The sequence below is a fragment of the Acipenser ruthenus genome, chromosome 9 (genome assembly GCF_902713425.1).
Source record: "Acipenser ruthenus chromosome 9, fAciRut3.2 maternal haplotype, whole genome shotgun sequence".
Lineage (NCBI taxonomy): Eukaryota > Metazoa > Chordata > Actinopteri > Acipenseriformes > Acipenseridae > Acipenser > Acipenser ruthenus.
Genome location: NC_081197.1, coordinates 52,898,488 through 52,918,770, shown reverse-complemented (window position 1 = coordinate 52,918,770; position 20,283 = coordinate 52,898,488). Strand labels below are relative to the sequence as shown.

Genomic DNA, 20,283 nt, shown 5'->3' with positions numbered 1-20,283 from the left:
TCACCAGTTTATGACATCAAATCGTTTTTTGGTAAAACCGAAATGAAGTTTGAAACCAAAAAAAAACAACTGCATTTGTGCAGCCAAGGGAACGGGACATACCACTATTACACACGCGTCGTTTTATTAACTGTGACAAACGAGATATAGTGTTTTGTGTCTGTGACAGGATAGCGCTGTGGCCCAAGGTGGTATTAGCAGGAAGGAGACTCAGAGTCAAGAAGCTGCAGTTCAAGAGCACATTTATTAAACAAACAACAAATAAGTAAACAGGCATGAGGGCCAAAATAACAGTTTTAAACAAAAGAACAAAACACCTGTAGGCTGGGCACTCGCCTTCACTACATTTACACAAAACAGGTCAGAAACACTCGCCAAACTCCCTTCCCCAAACAAATGATTTCTCTCCCGTTTATACAGGTGGCCACTCCCCAATTAGCACTCAGTTACCCACTTGGAGAATGGCCACACCTGTGATTGTTGGCAGGGACAGAATTAACCCCATCCCTGCCAACCTTACATTCCCACTCACACTATTTACATGCGTTACCTATACCAATGTATTATACAATTATACAAAATTATTGAAAGAATAAAGTATTGTATGAATATAACCCTTTGGATAAGGCCCTTACACTTGAATTCAATCAATATGCCGCTAGAATGCAGCAACAAAGTAATCAGACAAACAAAACACATTTCTGATATATACACAGCAAGTGAAGCTACCTGAATTAAATAAACTGAACTGCTCACAGAAGCATTTCATTTAAAGCAGGTTTCTTATATTTGTGCACAGCATCCTTTCATTTTGCAGCTCTTTCCAGTTTGCTGCTTATTCCAGTTCCACAATTCTTTCAGTTCTTTTACATTTGACTGGTTTAGTCAGTTTAGCATCATGTCATTTTTTTTATTAGGTCTAAGTAATTTAACAGATGTGACAGACTCATCTTTCTTTATTTTAACTGAAACTTCCAGCTTCAGCTTTTCACTTCTTAGGATGCATTTTTTAAAAAAAACAAAAACGTTTAAGGTAGGGTACGCAGGCTGAAAACAGCAAAGTATGAAGCAGCAGTTATCCCTACTGAGGACTGTCAGAATCAATCAGGTAAGTCCTGTCAAAACTTTTGATTTATGCTGCCATACTTACGCCCCTCTTGTCCCGCCGGCGGAACACGGAACTGCACGTAAATATTATATTTCATAACTCCTTTTTAATGTTATTACAAAAGCAAAAGAGAAAAAAGCTGACTCGATATCAAAATCGTTGTTTTCCTACCGTCAAACAGCGAAGGAATTTTTCGAATCCGTCATTTCACCGCTGAGATATCCCATTCGCAATGTGTCTAGTACCCCCATGCATTCAAAACAAAAGCAATCGACTAGCTTGCGTTTTGCTGCTGTGGTCTTACAACCTTCATGACGATGAAATCTCCCTGATCACGTTGTAGGGGAGGTCACAAGCGTTCCATTCATGCCTTTACTGTGTTTGTAACCCAATACATCACAGAGTAATTGATGTGCAAACAAACACGCCCACCTCTTGAATGAGATAAGGGAAAAAAAAAAAAACCTTTCAAAGGCAAATGCTTGTGGCAATGGCTAGCCTGTGAGGTGCCAGAAGATAACATCCCTTTTAGAACTTAGTATATCAATTGACATAAAGATTTACACAATGTTTATTTTTGGAGAGGTTTGGGGACCCTTGGGCTTAGCTTTGTAAAAACTCCTGTAGAATTTGATCCCTTTGTTCAAACAGTTCCAAATTTTTACCCAGTATATTAGACATGTTGGTGAAGCACTGGAAAAAAATCTGGCTCTTTTCATATGCTACAAGTTGAAAAAATGACTATAGAACATAAAAAAATGAAAAGCGTTTGTTGTTTTTTTATGTATTTTTTCTGGATATCTCCTTCCAGTGTGGTACTGAGTAAGACTTTTATCACACCTGAGGTTTTAGTCTTGATGCCCAAAGGGTTACCTTGAATTCAAGCCCTGAACCATGCCTGTGCTGTCTATACTTTGGAAGATATTGTGATTTATTTAAGGGCACAGCCTCCCAGGCGGAAATTGTCTGTGAGGGGCTGGGGTTTTGAGAGGTTAAGGGATGTTAATATGAACCACCTATATGCAGCAAAGTATGCAATGGGCTCCTGAAAATGCTACCAACGCCTTTTCATTGTATACAAAATTAAGTTTCAGTTTCAGTTCGGTTTTCTCTTTTGCCAGTATTATTTGGTTTTTTGGTTTTGCGGTTTTGGTTCAGGAAAATCATAACTGTTGTATCCCTAATGTAAAGAGTAACTAGCTTCAAATGTCATTTTAATAAGCCTTTTTCATTTCCATGACTATTTTATTATGTTTGGTTCATGATTGCATTGATAGATCAGAACCAGTGTTGGTAGTTCTATTGTCTGGCCTGCTAATGTATTACGCTGTAGCAGTTGAAAATACTGTTTGGAGACTGTTTTGACTGTTTACATTGAGTCAATTTCTACTTCCCTGATCTTGAGCAGAACACAATGGAAACAAAGAAAAAATGTGTGTTTACATATCAAGTCAACTGCATGGTTGATGTACTGTAATTCTTCAGTTCTATCAAGATGCCTTCCTGTGTAGGAAGATTTAGTTCGGAAAGTTTTCCTGTTGGCATTCCCTGTGGGTACTGTGCTGGGGAGCAGAACCGTGCTGGGGTCTCCACGCTTGTAATAGCAGCTTATTGTGATCTTCAGAGCTGATATGTCCATGTTCATACAGTGACAAGACAGTACATACAGTAACAAATGTGCAGTTTATTTTTAACATATGAAACTTAAAACTAATTATTGACTACCAATGAACGGTTATGTCATTTGGGACTATAGGACTATATAATACTACGGATGTATACACAATAAAAGTTTTTTGTCTTATTTAAATACTGTTTTAATTATTTGTTTTCCCCCAAAATGACAATTAACTTTGAAATAGCCATTTTATAAGAGGTATAAACCACTTCGGCCCACGCGGTTCCCATGAAATATACGCACGCCTGGGTGGTTAAAGTTGAATAGATCCATAAGACAAATGATTTAGTTATTGGCTCCATTGTGCAATGAGCTGAAACATTTGTCTGATTTTCATATTTTTATTCTCGTTTCAGAAGTTATGAATGAACTATTGGTGTTTATTTTAGTGGTCAAACAGTGGAAGAGCTAAATACTGCCACTCTTTAACTGAAATAAATCCCCTTTATTAGGATAGATTTAAGGTTTAAAATCACAAAATGAGTTATTTATTATATTATGAGAAGTTCAGCTGTAATGTTTAATTCAAGAGTGCACTTTATTGCTTTATAATTCAGCAATTAATCTGTAACATAAACGATGTATATGTCATTACAAAGTTATTTAATGTAGCATCAGTACTGTAGAATATGAAACAACCTGAAAGTCAAGGGTAGGAACATACTGTGGTAATGTAAATAATGGAGAAATCTATTTCATCAGGCTTGCAGGCCGTTCATCTCCTGGAAGCCTGGGTTCAAATCTGAATCAGGTGATTGAGTCAGGAATGAGGGGCAGCGCTGGCTCGGAATGGGAGAGGGTGATTGAGTCAGGAATGAGGGGCAGCACTGGCTCTGAATGGGAGAGGGTGATTGAGTCAGGAATGAGGGGCAGCACTGGCTCTGAATGGGAGAGGGTGATTGAGTCAGGAATGAGGGGTAGCGCTACATGGATATGGATTGTCAACACACTTAAATAAAATTTTAAAAAAAACTAAATAAAAAGGCACTCCTCCTCTAATCAAGCATTCCAAGGTTCTAGCGTCTCGGTCGTTTAGGAGCAAGCCAAGCAGTTGTTTCATAGTCCGCTCAGCTTCACTGCCTTGAATGCCAGCAGTCCAGTATAATCCCATAGAAGCCCAGACGTTTTCTCTAAAATGTTCTGTCTATCATGAGAGCTGCTGGGTTTTAATGCTTTTTTATTATCGGATGAATATCACTTTTCAAAGGTGCCGCGGTGGAGGAGATAAACCAACACTGGGATTGGCTCACGCAGAACCTACTCCACACCCTGCCAGTCTTTGACAACAAAGAGGACATCACCAGCTTCGTCAGTGGCAAAATCAAGGTAGGATCTCGGAGATAATCATCCTGTAAGTAGTAGACTCTTTGTAAAATGAGCTAAACCGTGGCAAATCTTCACAGCACTGCACTAAAACAGTAAAATTCACCAAAAAAAATACATCTCTCTCTCTCTCTCTCTCTCTCTCTCTCTCTCTCTCTCTCTCGTGCCTTGCAAAAGAATTCAGACCCCTGACCAATTCTCTCATATTACTGAATTACAAATGGTACATTGAAATTTCGTTCTGTTTAATATTTTATTTTAAAACACTGAAACTCAAAATCAATTATTGTAAGGTGACATTGGTTTTATGTTGGGAAATATTTTTAAGAAAAATAAAAAACTGAAATATCTTGCTTGCATAAGTATTCAACCCCTGTGCTATGGAAGCTCCCAGTTTACACCGATGAAAGAAATTGCCCTAACGAGGACACAATTACCTTACCATTGGCCTCCACCTGTGAACCATTAAAGTTGCTGTCACATTTTCTGGATAAAAACCCCACTGTTGAAGGATCATTGGTCAGGCTGTGAATCTGAAGGAAAATGAAGACCAAAGAGCATTCTACAGAAGTTAGAGATAAAGTAATACAAATGCATAGATTAGGGAAAGGGTACAAAATAATATCCAAGTGTTTGGATATCCCAGTGAGCACAGTTGGATTAATAATCAGGAAGTGGAAGCTGTATCACACCACCCAGGCACTGCCAAGAAAAGGCTGTCCCTCAAAACTCAGCGCTCAAACAAGAAGGAGACTTGTGAGAGAAGCCATAGAGAGGCCAACAATCACTTTGAAGGAGCTACAGAGTTCAGTGGCTGGGAGTGGAGTAATGGTGCACCAGTCAACCATATCAAGAGCTCTGCATAACACTGGCCTGTATGGGAGGGTGGCAAGAAAGAAGCCGTTACTCAAAAAGTACCATCTGAAAGCACGTCTGGAGTTTGCCAGAAAGCATGAGTGTGACCCAGCTGCGATGTGGGAAAAGGTTTAGTGGTCAGATGAGACCAAGATAGAGCTTTTTGGCCAAAACTCAAAGCGCTATGTGTGGCGCAAACCTAACACTGCCCATGCCTCAAGACACACCATCCCTACAGTGAAGTATGGTGGTGGCAGCATCATGCTGTGGGGATGCTTCTCATAAGCAGGGACTGGGCATCTTGTTAAAATTGAAGGAAGAATGGATGGAGCAAAATACAGGGAAATACTGCAAGAGAACCTGGTTCAGTCTGCTAAAAAACTGAAGCTTGGGAGGAAATTCACCTTTCAGCAGGACAATGATCCCAAGCACAAGGCCAAAGCAACATTGGAGTGGCTCAAGAACCAAAAGGTAAATGTCCTACAGTGGCCCAGTCAAAGTCCTGATCTCAATCCCATGGAGAATCTGTGGCACTATTTGAAAATTGCAGTCCACGAGCGTCGTCCAACCAACCTGAACAACCTGGAGCAAATCTGCCAAGAAGAATGGGCCAAAATCACTCCAATATATAATTTTGGTGAATTTTATTGAAAATTATAATGTTAAGTGTGTCTTTGCCTCAGTCCAGGGAGGAAATCCCAGCTGGATTAATATACATTTAAAAAGTGGTAGTATTGAGATTATTCCATAAGGAAACAGAATTTTCAATTAAACACATTGATTTATTATTCTTTATTCAGTGTAGAAAAATATTGACAACATGTAGACAGCAGACAATTTTGTAATTCACAGCTGCATGTCTATGACAAACTAAAACATGCAGAAGGATAATCATCAATTTCAACTCTTATTTAAATATACAGAAGTACGGTGGTAATATCCATGTTTGGGAATGCAGAGCCCCACTTAGAGCTCTAATCTCTAAATGTCTTGACATTTCTGAATGGGTTTCTGAAATGATGACTGTCATTGAAAGTCATACCAAACTTAGCAGTCACTATTAAAGAAATCAATTCATTGGGTGGAATATTTGTTTTTCGTTTTACCCCAGTCATTCTGTTTTGTTGGGATACCACTTCTCATTACAATATTTTTCATGTATTTAAAAATGTTACGCTTATCTGTTTGGGAATACCAAGCAATTTAGTGAGCAAAGGGATCCGAGTGGGGTAAAATAGGGGATAGGGCGGGGGTAGAAAATTCCCAAAATCTTAACATGCCCGGTCGGGCATGTAGCTCTAAATTTTACATGCCCCAACATAAAATTTTTCACTCCCAAGTGTGAAACTGAAAAACACCTTTCTGCTGCTGGTGATTCCAGACGATAGAGGACTTCTGGACTGCATGTCCTGCTGTGTGTCAACAGTATGTCTAGTGCCAACAGTCTCAAACATCAAATGTTCCACTGCTGCATCCTCTTAGTTGCCATTTTTATTCATCAAATAAGCATACATCCAGTGCTTAATTTGTGCCGGGGCTTGCCTCTGGGCGTGCAGAGTCATATTCCCGGTACCTCTAGTTAAAAATCTCATGTTCTTTAAACCATTTAAATGCAAAACCATAACAAAACATGTATACAGGGGGGAACCGGCCAAAATAGTTTAACAATGGTGTACTCAATGACACAAAATAACATTATTTTAAAATAAACTTTAAAGAATGCTCAAAATTTGCTGAATCTCTGATTAAGCGCTTTTTGTTATTTTCCCCCCAGTTTCGGTAATCCATTGCAAATACAATCTGTTATCACTCCCGACAGCAGAATATCTTAACCAACAGTAGCTCAAAACACTCGGGCATCACATTTTTTGCTGTTCGCGCAGGTGCACAGGAACGCAGTACTAGAAAACATGAGATGCTGGCTGGAAGTGATGTAGGTTAAAAAATAAAGTGATGTGGTTAGACCAGATACATTTACATTTTCTTGGTCCTCAAGTACCCCCATAGGTCTAGGTTTAGAAACATAAACTGAATATGAAATAGAGCAATAGCGGCAAACCTCTGCTTTATATGCGCTGGACTACAATGCATGTTTAAACTATATATTTATAATTCCCGGTTTTAAAACCGTGAGTCTAAATCAGACCCTGTAGTAAAAAGATTTTTCTTCAAAGCAGAATGTTTGTCATTGTCAAGAATTGCAATGATCACGACTAGGGATAAAAAATTTAAAGACTCAACGCAAGAAGACAAGCCATACTAACACTTAGTCCAAAAGGATACATCATAAAACACAATATTAGTGTATACAAAAAAATGAGCTATAAAAGACCCTGGGGGTATCCTTTACGACCTGCAGCTGTAAGTTGTAGCGAGATCATGCTTGTTTGAGAGTATAATAGGGAAAGTGTAGGGTTTCAAGGTGTGTCTCTACAGATATGTCTTTATGGCATATAAACAAACAATCTTGCTTGTTTGCATTGAATACAGTCTGCTTTCCAAAAAAAAAAAAAAAAACTAGAGTACTGTCACTGGTAGCCTTGGCATAGACCTTGTGTGCTGTAAATCACTGGAACTCTTTGCATGGCAGGTCTCAGTTGCTAGCGTGAGCGGTTCTTCAGTGGACCCAGATTCAGTTACAATGAGTCTGCCCACTGATGATGTGCAAGAGAGAAAATGTTGGGGACTAAGTGATATGACAAATAGTGAATTCTAGCCCACCCCTGTATTCTGGATGGAGGGCGTTCCTCCTAGAATTACCCTCTGTGAATAACATGAAATGTATCAAGGAAACAGTGATAGATCCAGAATCATTGTTCATGGTACAGAACTAACTCTGAACAGAGCAGTTGAAAACAATCCTTTTCTAATGTGTGGGTGTGATAAGTGCAAAGGTGAATCACTACTGACCAGGTCCAAACCCTGCCCAGCCTGTAGTCACTTTGTCAGACCCTGCCGCATTCTGTTTGAATGTAGTAGTCCTGAAGGGATGTCATTTAGACCCACAGGATGTAAAGAGAATTGAATGTGTGGGTTGTGACAGTGGTCATCCAGTGACATGGGCTCATTTGGGTAAGCTAGAATGTGAGGAGGGTGTTCTTGCCAAATATGTACAAGTGTCTTGCAGGTATGAAGTGAAGACCCTGGTTGCCCATACTTGAAATATAAAACGCTGGATGCACCAGCCTGTCCTGGTGTTCGCAGAACCAGTCCAAGCTTTGTCAATAATTAAAGTAATACTGTATATGTTCCTTTTAAAAATATCTGTATACTCAGTAGAAAACAGTGGATAGCTGTTGTGTGCATTCTGTGAAAGTACCTGCTGGAAGTAGTCAAACTTGGCAGGCTCTTATCATAAGGCCTTGTTAGCATATTCCAGTTTTATGAGAAAAAGTAGCCAGTTTCTTTTGTTACTTTCATTACTTTCAGATAACAGAAGGTAGGAGTATTAGAAAATGCTTATGGTAATGTCTCATATTAATCAACACCAAAAATTGGCAAAAGTCTTAAAACCTGCTCAACTGGATTATGTATGAAAAGAAAAAAAGGTCAAACTTAGTTCAGTTTTTGGCTGACTTAGTTCAGGGCTTGGCTGATCGGGAGTCCCTGATTGTATGGGGGGCGTGCCCCAAGGAATGCCCGACCATTGGAGAAGCCATGGGAATTCAGACTGCTGCTGCAGGGCCATGGGACAAAGAGAATGAGCCAGAAGAGGAGCTGCCTTCCCAAAGAAGGAGGAGCTGCCGTCTCCGACAGTTAGAGGAGGAGGAGCTGCCATTCCCGAGAGCAGGGAAGGGGAGGAGCGATGGGTTTTTAAAGCGGAGCAGTCGAGGAGACCGCAGATGAAGGCGGTGCTGTGCTGCACTGGTGCATCTTCCGGGTTCAGCTGAAAAGGTGCACATCTGAGAGCGAGCGAGCGAGAGAGAGAGAAAGCGAGCGAGCGAGAGAGAGAGAGAGCAGGAGAGAGAGAGAGCGCGAGAGAGAGAGAGATAACCACCTAAAAGTGCTTAAAGACAACCCTTGCGCTCAGGAGAGCAAAAGCCAACAACCAGGGTTGGAGAACAGAGAAACTACAACAAAGTAAGCAGTTGTGAGCCCAGTCATCTGTGCCAAGGAAGAGTCGCTGTGTGTGTTAAACCAGGACTGGTTCATGCTCGAGATTAGGGTTAGCAGCGTGTAGTGCAGGGTAATCTGTTGTGGGACCCTCTTTTTAGTAGAGGTAGCACTTAGCCGTCTTCACAGCACCTTTATTTCTTAACTGTGTTTTGAACAGTGTTTTGAATGTTTTGTATCTGCTTCACCCTGCACTAGGCTACCATTTCTGGTAGCCTAGTGGTGGCACCATGAAACTACAATCATTATTAATGAATGAACTTCTAGTAACTGTGTGTTTTAGTAAAACCTGCTTGCCTGTTTAACCCATTAGCTCACGTCTGGTTGTAAAACATACAGTATACCACTTCCTCAAAATTCACCTGCAGATAGTGCACAGTATATATTATCATTTATTATAGGGCTTGGCCAATAAGGCACCGTCAGCAATAAACTGCCTGGCCCTTCTTGTAGCCAAACTCATGACTTCATAAACTGTTATGTCATGTGAAATGATATGTTGTACATACAGGAATACTTTATATCCTCCAAATGTGTATAATATTGAATTATCCTATGATACTGTATGTTTTCTTAAATACTGTTTCTGCATGCATGGATATTTGGCACATTTCATAGTCAAGCATATTTGTCTGTATCTGAGCAAGCAATAGCTTAGGTTGAATTTGTGTAAGGAGGCCAGTATAAAGATTACCACAAGCCTGTGCACTGAGAATCTCTTCCCCTTAAAACTGGGAGCTTGGTAGAGATGTTCCATTGAAAGTCTTTACAAACATAGTCAGTGCTGAGTTAAAAAAAACAGTCCTTTGCCTCGCGCTGTGTAATGATTTTCTCACACCCGGCCCTTATTGTTCTGTGTATAGTTTTCCACATTTTATTTTCACTTTGGTTTTATTTAAATGTATCCTACCACTACAGACTAACTCTGTGCTGCAGGTATTAGGATCACCTTCAGTCCTACAGTACTTGGCAGGATAAATGGGCTTCATTGGTGTGAGTGATCATATCACCTGTGGCAGAGGGAGTTAAATACAGTATAGTGGCAGGATACATTTCAATAAAATTCAAGTGAAAATAAAGTCTGGAACATTATGGCTTGAAGAAAAATAAAAAAAAATGTCTAGAGCTGGAGCTCCTCATGGAAAGGTGAACTTGTTTTTTTCACTCTCTCAGGGGCTGATCGCAGAGGAGTCGAGGAGCAAGCTGGCTGAGCAGGAAGAGGATCCCGAGAAGTTCCGAGACGCCTTGGTGAAATTCGAGACACGCTTCAGTCTCCCCAGCTCGGAGAAGCTGGTCACCTATTATTCCTGCTGCTGCTGGAAGGGGCGGGTCCCCCGGCAGGGCTGGCTCTATCTCAGCATCAACCACCTCTCCTTCTACTCATTTCTACTGGGCAAGGAAGGTAAGGCTGGCACACTAATATCATGGCTTTTCATTGAAGTGATGAGATCCATGTACTGCCTTGTCACTTTATTAGGACCTGTAGCTAATACTGGGTTGGGCCACTGTTTGCCCTGATCCCAGTCACAATTCTGGCCCAGTGGATTAGTGCATTGTGTGTGTATAGTGTGATATATATATATATATATATATATATATATATACAGACGTGCTCAAATTTGTTGGTACCCTTACAGCTCATTGAAATAATGCTTCATTCCTCCTGAAAAGTGATGAAATTAAAAGCTATTTTATCATGTATACTTGCATGCCTTTGGTATGTCATAGAATAAAGCAAAGAAGCTGTGAAAAGAGATGAATTATTGCTTATTCTACAAAGATATTCTAAAATGGCCTGGACACATTTGTTGGTACCCCTTAGAAAAGATAATAAATAATTGGATTATAGTGACATTTCAAACTAATTAGTTTCTTTAATTAGTATCACACATGTCTCCAATCTTGTAATCAGTCATTCAGCCTATTTAAATGGAGAAAAGTAGTCACTGTGCTGTTTGGTATCATTGTGTGCACCACACTGAACATGGACCAGAGAAAGCAAAGGAGAGAGTTGTCTGAGGAGATCAGAAAGAAAATAATAGACAAGCATGGTAAAGGTAAAGGCTACAAGACTATCTCCAAGCAGCTTGATGTTCCTGTGACAACAGTTGCAAATATTATTAAGAAGTTTAAGGTCCATGGAACTGTAGCCAACCTTCCTGGGCGCGGCCGCAAGAGGAAAATCGACCCCAGATTGAACAGAAGGATAGTGCGAAATGGTAGAAAAAGAACCAAGGATAACTGCCAAAGAGATACAAGCTGAACTCCAAGGTGAAGGTACGTTTGTTTCTGATCACTCCATCCGTCGCTTTTTGAGTGAAAGTGGGCTCCATGGAAGAAGACCCAGGAGGACTCCACTTTTGAAAGAAAAACATAAAAAAGCCAGACTGGAATTTGCTAAAATGCATATTGACAAGCCACAATCCTTCTGGGAGAATGTCCTTTGGACAGATGAGTCAAAACTGGAGCTTTTTGGCAAGTCATATCAGCTCTACGTTCACAGACGAAAAAATGAAGCTTTCAAAGAAAAGAACACCATACCTACAGTGAAACATGGAGGAGGCTCAGTTATGTTTTGGGGCTGCTTTGCTGCGCCTGGCACAGGGTGCCTTGAATCTGTGCAGGGCACAATGAAATCTCAAGACTATCAAGGCATTCTGGAGCGAAACGTCCTGCCCAGTGTCAGAAAGCTCTGTCTCAGTCGCAGGTCCTGGGTCCTCCAACAGGATAATGACCCAAAACACACAGCTAAAAGCACCCAAGAATGGATTAGAACAAAACATTGGACTATTCTGAAGTGGCCTTCTATGAGTCCTGATCTGAATCCTATCGAACATCTATGGAAAGAGCTGAAACTTGCAGTCTGGAGAAGGCACCCATCAAACCTGAGACAGCTGGAGCAGTTTGCTCAGGAAGAGTGGGCCAAACTACCTGTTAACAGGTGCAGAAGTCTCATTGAGAGCTACAGAAAACATTTGATTGCAGTGATTGCCTCTAAAGGTTGTGCAACAAAATATTAGGTTAGCGGTCCCATCATTTTTGTCCATGCCATTTTCATTTGTTTTCTTATTTACAATATTATGTTGAATAAAAAATCAAAAGCAAAGTCTGATTTCTATTAAATATGGAATAAACAATGGTGGATGCCAATTACTTTTGTCAGTTTCAAGTTATTTCAGAGAAAATTGTGCATTCTTCGTTTTTTGTGGAGGGGTACCAACAAATTTGAGCACGTCTGTATATATAATTCATGTTAAAGGATATTTCCAAGTACTTGTATTTCGCTTGTGCGGAGGTTCTTCTAAAACTACTTTTGATATTTATGTGTAGACACTGAACTATCAAATTGTTTTCATGCCATTTGCTTTTAAACTTAAATGACACAAAGGAATTTACTAGAAATTAATATTTATGCATTAGTGTGGTATAGCTAGAAAACCATAATCAATCATTCTGGCTATTTTGTATAAAGTTTGTATCAGTATGGGCAGCAGTGTGGAGTAGTGGTTAGGGCTCTGGACTCTTGACCGGAGGGTTGTGGGTTCAATCCCCAGTGGGGGACACTGCTGTTGTACCCTTGAGCAAGGTACTTTACCTAGATTGCTCCAGTAAAAACCCAACTGTATAAATGGGTAATTGTATATAAAATAATGTGAAATAATGTATAATGTGATATCTTGTAACAATTGTAAGTCGCCCTGGATAAGGGCGTCTGCTAAGAAATAAATAATAATAATAACATAGACACTCTTCTCATCCATGTGAGGCACCATGCTGGAGTGTTAAGAGATGGGGCTGGTCTGAGTGTTAGAAGTACAATTATTCCATTTAGCCCTCCGGTCTTCTCAGACAGCACTGTTATATCCTTTCCAGATCCCCCTTTTGTTATGTTGAGCAATCTCACAGTGACTGTAACTCCCCCTTCATCTGACACACAGTGAAATTATGAATTCCTGTTTATCTTTGTGGTTTGAAATGCAACTGCGAGGGTCAGAAGCCCTCTTTACTGGGTTCATCTCCATCATTTCTCCTCAACTGTGTCACACAAATAGTCAAAAGAAAAGAAAATAGTGGAAATGTTTGGAATCAGCTGTGTTTGTCATTAGTCATTGATCAGGTCTTTACAGATGACATCACAGGTGAACGTTTGTTTTTTTCTTTTTCCATTGCAATCAGGCTTTTTCCTCTTTCTGCTTGCGCCAGGCTCTAGCATATACTGTGCGTTTCCTTTGTTGTAACATTGGAGAACCTATTCTGCATCCGCTTCGAAATCTTACAGGAAAAAGCTGAGAGAATTAGATTGGGGAGGCGGACAGGCTAGCTTGGTTTACAGAGCAAGGAGCCAGTAAGATCCTGGTTACAAGCCAGCGTTATTCATCATCCACAGCAAATGTTTGCAACAGATATTTATAGCTCAGCTGTTTCTTTTGAAAGCATAGCCAATCAGTCCTTTACACTGAATTGCTGCAAGCTTCTCCTCATTTTCACATGTTGTCAAGCTTCAGTACCCAGTGCAGCAGGCGCTTTCTGCTAGATAATTGATCATGGCAGCATTAAGTGTTTCAAGCTGATAATGGCTACTGTAAAGTGACATTTTTGTCATATGTGGCAACCTGGTATAAGGAGGTTTTTTATGGATTATGTCCATTTGTCTTTTTATTGCACACTTCCCTGGTCTATTGACAGATATTCTGCCCTGACCATAACGGGCTTTAGGCCCCTATTGCCTCTTTTTATTTTCTCTAACCTGATAGCAGGATTATATTAATATGTAATTCTATTACATATTAATATATACCACTGTTGTTCTTTAAATATGCTCTGGCTTCCACCAGCAGCAGGAGATTGTAAATCACATATTCAGGCTGTTAGGAAGCAAAACAGGAATTAAAAAGACAACACTTTTTTTTCTCCCAATGATTGATGATATAAGGTGGATAATAAACACCAAAGCAATTGTGGTACAGAATAGAAGATAGTTGAGGGAAAGAAATGAGTTTGTTCAAAACACTACATGGTGCTCTGTTAAATGTAAAACTCATCTGTTACAGCTGCACACTTGATCAAGCTGAAAACCACAAATAACTGCACCGTGTTTGGGAGTAGAATGGAAATTTGTAGGTTATGAAAAGCAGGTACACTTTAATGCTATCAAATACGCTTCTAAAGAAACAATCTCTCACTCTCTCTGTCTGTCTGTCTGTCTGTCTGTCTGTCTATTTATTTATAATCCGGGTTCTTCCCAGGAATTCTGTATAGCCAGGCGGCAGGACATTATAGCCGTGAGCACTTAACGAATAAAAAAACTTGCCCTACCTTAAATATATAATACGACAAAGAATTTGAATAATGTGTTGTCTTTCGTTGACTATATATGGTTGCTGTTTTTTATGTTCTACATTTTCTTTTTATGGCTTTTATTATGGTAAATTACCGTGCTTATTTAGGCACTCTACGATTTGACTGGGGAAAGATAACATAGGGTTATTGTAGTTCACAAAAAAAGGTAACCTTTTCACTTCCTTTTTTCATCTTAATTATTGAGCTTATTGCTTCATTTAAATTGTTTTCTTTATGTTGAGTTTTCAGGGCATTTTGTTAATGCACGTCTATTTTTGTTTTTCGCTGTTCTACATTTTTTAATGCAGCTTTTCATTTTAACCATTTTTTTTTTACACAACAGTACATGTTTGGTCACCATCATAACTGTTGCATGAAACCGGAGTGTAATAATCCAGCACTTCAAAATATTGTCAGTATTTTTGTTTTGAAAATAATCGGTTGTTTTTTTTAGCAGTCATTTGAACGTTTTAGCCTCTCAAAGTGCTTAACACAGAAAACCCGCCCCTTCAACTCTCTGATTGGTTAAATGTTGTGTCAAGACGTAACACAGCTGTCATGTCGTTCCAAGATTTTCTTTTTTCACCCATCAACGCGCAAGTGATCCAGTCTGCAAGAAGCGCAATCAATCCTTAATGTTAAAGGCACAGTAGCATCTGCAAGACGGGCGGATCGGGTTTTTTCAGCCGGGCGGCGACAGCCACTTCCCTGGGCGGCCCGCCAAGCTGAAAAGGCCTGGGGAGAGCCATACATTATATATATATATATATATATATACAGTACTCTTTGCTGTACAGAACATTGTTTTAAAGGGTAAACAGACACATCAGCACATGATTAACTTGCTCTGTATTCGTTCTGGTTCTCTAAATACCACACCATCTGGACATCCTCTTTCTTATTCCTTTAATAAGTAAATGGCTGTTGTACTGCTGTGCGGTCTAAAAATGTCTCATTACAGGAGGGATAGACACACTGTATTTCATCAGCAAATCAAATAATCCATAGACTGATGGTGCCAGTGGGTCTCTTGAGTATTTAGTCTCTTTTAGTTCTTAAATGCTGGAAAACTGCCAAGGATGGTCCTATTTTGAATATTTAAAGGGTAGCTGTATTTACAGTAGATCAGCCATCACTTAGATTAGTTGAATTGAACCCTAGGTAATGGAAGTTGCTGGGCTGATTTTGCTAAACAGGTGCATGATGTACTCCACATGCTGTAGCTGTAGGTCATAGTAATCTACCAGTTCATTGCACCTGCAATGTCTGGTTTATGTCCTTGTCTATGCATACAGTATGTATGGTACTGATGCCTTGTTGCACCTGCATGTTATTTGTTTGAGTGGAGGAATGAGAATAGCGCTGTGTGAGTTTTTTGTATATAAAAAAGAAACTTTAATTCTGCCTGGGTATTCATTGTCAAATAACAAACTGTGATATGGTGGGTACTTGCAACCCACTTCTCACAAATAACACAAAGGAAACGCGTCAGGTTCTGGGACTGTAAGTCTTTTGTTGTTCAGCTTCAACTTCAATTTAATGCCAAAAACACTAAACACAATGAATTCTTCTTAGATACAATAGGTATCTCTGAAATACCTTCACACAGCCTCTCCACACGCATGTATGACTTTGATCAATAAACTGGGTTTATAGCCCACTCAATTGATCAATGGCTCACAGCTTTCCTATTGTTTGGAAATGGATGGCTATCTAGGCTCTGGATCATTCCCTATTGTATCAGAGCCTAAATGGCTGCAGCCCCCCCCAACACTCCAGGGTCCTAAAGAGCTAAATTTCCATCCAGGTATGTACACTCCTTCACACAAAACCCACAACCTTTTTTGTTTCCCCTGTCAAATCATGGTTATATGAGGCATGTGTTTTATATGCATCCAGCCTGAAAATAATAATGGATTGAAATTACAAGGCGCTACACCTCCTGCTCGGACCAGCAATTACAATACACTGCCTAAATTAGACAGCTTCTCTCCTACTGTTTGTATGATGTGGGAATCACTAGTTCAACAGTTTATTTCAAATAAGAGTTCTTAACTTTGAAACATCTTTGAAGAGAGGGTGTAACACTGTGGTCTCCATGTCTGCTCGACAGTCTCCTTCAAAGAAGATTTCAAACTTTCTGAGCTGTCCCACTGTTTCAGAAACTCAGGCAGGCACAAGACCTTAGAGATGAAACTAAAGTGGAAGTCAGAAACTTTACATCGCTGAGTATTTTCTAGAAATTAGAAAACTACTATTTTAGTATTTTCATAGGAGGACCAAAAACTTGCACACCCTTTTTCAAATTCACCTTTGTGCTCAACTCACAATTGGAATCCATGATGCTTGATGTTGCCATCTAGAGAGAGCTGAAAGAAGTACATTTGACATTGCGAAACAGCTATAAATCGTGTTGCTTGGTAGAGATAAAAAGAAAATTACACAGGTGTGTGAGCTTAGCATTTCCATGGATATCATAAACTATAGCAAACCACCTTAAAACCTTTTGGACTGCACATTCCTATCTAAAGGTAACATTGGCAATGCTGGGCATTCTCTTTTAAGCGAGTTAATCTTTTCTTTAATTACCAGCGACAGATTACAGAAATATTGATATTCAACTAGAAGCTCAGCTTAACACACACTGCAGTTTCATTTCAAGTGGACGTAGATGCCAAGACATCAAGTGGTTACTAATCTATCAACAGTGCAGATGTGCTGTGCATTCCAAATGAGGAACCTTCACAAGTAAACCAGGGACATAAAACAGGGTATTCAGAGCTGTAACCTGTTATTCCATTTCTTAAACCCCCACATGTTTTACAGAATAGCAGCAACCATTCCTAGAGGAATGGAGGGCATATGTATACCAGCAGTCGTTTCTGCTGAAATAAACCCAATTTACAGTATGTATGAAAAGTACAAGACTATAAAGGTATAGGTACCCTGACAGATTGAGTGAGATTCCAGCTAAAAAAAATCATAGAGTGCTTAGGTGTATGTTGAATGTCTTCATCTATGTTAGAGGCAAAGTCTAAAATGGGGTACTCAGAATTGCACAATAATGAGTTATTCCTGCAGAATTGCACAGTAATGAGTTATCCCTGCAGTTAGCAAGTTGCAGGCAATTCAGTTAGACGCACTCTCTTATTTGTTGCAGTGAAACTTGTAATCCCCTGGGCTGACGTTACAAAGCTAGAAAGGAGCTCCACCAGTTTCATCACGGACACCATCCGGGTAACAACACGAAGCAAAGAGCGCCACTTCTCCATGTTCCTCAGCATCGACGAGGCCTTCCGGATCATGGAACAGCTGGCAGACATCACAATCAGAAGGCTGCTGGACAATGAGGTGTTTGAGCTAGACCAGTCTCTGCAGGAGCCAGCACACATAACCAAGAGGTAAAGCCATTGAAAGAGGAGAGTGAGGAATCAGAGAGTCAGTATGTCTCATGACTTTCTCTATAAGAACCAAAGAGCTAATTTTGTTACAAGTGAAATGATTTTGGTCTCAAGCTAACACACCTCACAATTTGGCACAATAGACTCTGCATGAAAGAGGCTCAGGAATGATGCGGTGATGTTCAGGTCAGTATTGAAGTGCCTGTCTTTATTTTGTGCCATTGTCCTTAATCCTTCATAAGCACTAAGTTCACAATTATATAAAACTGTGTTTGGTTTGATTTAATTCCCCAGAAGTCACTAGGAAATATTTTCAAAGCATGTACTCCAGTCTGTAATTGACTCCTTTGTTTTAATTTAATAAAACTAGAACCAATAGATATATCATCCATAAACACACAGCAGTGCTGAAGTAGTTTAGAAATATGAAACTAAAATGTAGTTCAATGACAAACGTTTCATCGACTAGAAGTCTTTTTCATTTAAAGACTTTGAAGACTCTTCTAATCTAAATATTTGTCATTGATTTTTTTTTTTTTAATTTCTAAAAACTTGAACCCAGTAATATAATTCAAAGTCTCTTAAGTAATCTTTAACAACAAAATAACAGATAAGTGCACCATTATCTTAGTTAAAAAAATATCTGTGTCACAACAACCTTTACAATGCGCCAGATCATCACCTGCACAAAGATAGTGATTACTCAACTCACACCCTGTCAAAATCCCCTTGAAAAAGAGTTGCTCATTCACCAAAAATCCAGGGAACACCAGCTTTAAAAGGTTAGGTTATTTTGTCTGTGGTTGACCTGTCCTTGATATTACTGGGTTATTTAATGGTAAAGCCCATCTGTGTTTTGTTAAAACATTTTTTGTGACGTACATCATAGTCATCAGAAAATTATATCACAAATACGTTATTTCCTTGAAGCTACCAATTTTATATAATAGTTAATCTAAATTACATTGTCAAATCTATTATCACTATTACCTTGATTAACACAGCAAAACAAATCTAGTTCAGGATTAAAGGTAATATATTGGTGATATAATTTTGTTACTGAATCAAGAATTCCCTGTATTAAATGATGGTGAGTGTAGGCCAAATCATCAGAAATTGAGTGCTTTGCATACTTATGCAAAATAAAGAAGTTCACAAAAATCATTTTGTTCCCCATATTTTGTAGCAGTTTTCAACCACAATACGGTGTATTTAAGAAGTAGCTTATGAAACTGAAATGTTGTATTAATGTCTTCAACCATTTTCACTGTGAATTCCTTAAAAGTGGCTTACATAAACAAAAAATGCTCCTTCTGTAGATCTTTTCTGATGAACACAGCAAGCACTTGACCCAGGTTATCCAGTGCAGTTCCTCGTAGAACACACCCTTTTTCACAAAGCACTGTCCATCTTCGTAATCACTTTGTATGACAAACATCTGCCAATTTTGAACCAAAGTACATCAACAAATCTGAAGAATGATTTGGTTCATTCAATTGATCTATAGCACCTTGTGGTAGTGTCCTGGTGTACTTGCCTCAGGCGGCCGAGGAGAACACACAAGGTAGGGAGATTGACGTTGTTACGCCGCCACAGGCGCACAGGATTTAATTAATAAACACAAACAAAAAGTAAACAATAATGTCATGTGACGCTACCAGCAAGACTGTAAAAGACTGTACAAGACTAAAAATAAAAACACAATACAACAAACTATAAATCAAAGGTGCCGTGAAAACGGCAGGGCTTGCAGCAGCCCCGATCACAGCGCTCGCCATGTTTTTATAATTTTATTTCTTAGCAGACGCCCTTATCCAGGGCGACATACAATTGTTACAAGATATCACATTATTTTTACATACAATTACCCATTTATACAGTTGGATTTTTACTGGAGCAATCTAGGTAAAGTACCTTGCTCAAGGGTCCAGAGCCCTAACCACTACTCCACACTGCTGCCCATATAATGACGCTCCACTGAGACACGCCCACCTGCCTGTTGGAACAGCTGATTGCTTTCAGCTGCAGCTCCACGCAGACAGGTAGCGGTCCTAAACAAAGCGTCATCACAATTAAATAATTCAATTAACCTATTTAAACAAATCCATATATTTACAACAATTAATCTCAAATATACATAATTCCCCATGTCCAGGGCTTCCACAGGAACCTTTCTGTGTTTTTTTTCATATTGTTACATACAGAGATAAACTAGCACAGTATTTAGATCTACTTCCGTTTAGATCAATTGAATAGACCCCATTCCCATATTGAGAAGGAACAAGCGGTGACTGCCTGTAGTGTGCTGACTCTACTGAGCAGGTCACTCCAGTGCTGTAGAACTTCTTTGGCTATCGGGGTCATTGAGAAAATAGCTCCCCAATATTTTTCTGCTCTGGTGTCTGATTGCATATCTTCCTGTAATCTTCGTTCTGCTGATGCAGGTCTTTTGACTGTTCCAAAAG

The 20,283-nt window shown here is 39.5% G+C and overlaps 1 protein-coding gene across 1 annotated transcript in view; it reads left to right on the top strand.

Annotated features, from left to right (window-relative positions):
- The window catches only part of LOC117406100 (TBC1 domain family member 8-like), a 55,124-nt gene that overhangs the window by 15,345 nt on the left and 19,496 nt on the right, over positions 1 to 20,283 (top strand). Inside the window, exons 3-5 of the mRNA XM_034009904.3 lie at positions 3,994 to 4,112; positions 10,251 to 10,479; positions 17,578 to 17,818. Of these exons, the coding sequence (XP_033865795.2) occupies positions 3,994 to 4,112; positions 10,251 to 10,479; positions 17,578 to 17,818 (589 nt within the window). The remainder of the gene's footprint in view (positions 1 to 3,993; positions 4,113 to 10,250; positions 10,480 to 17,577; positions 17,819 to 20,283) is intronic.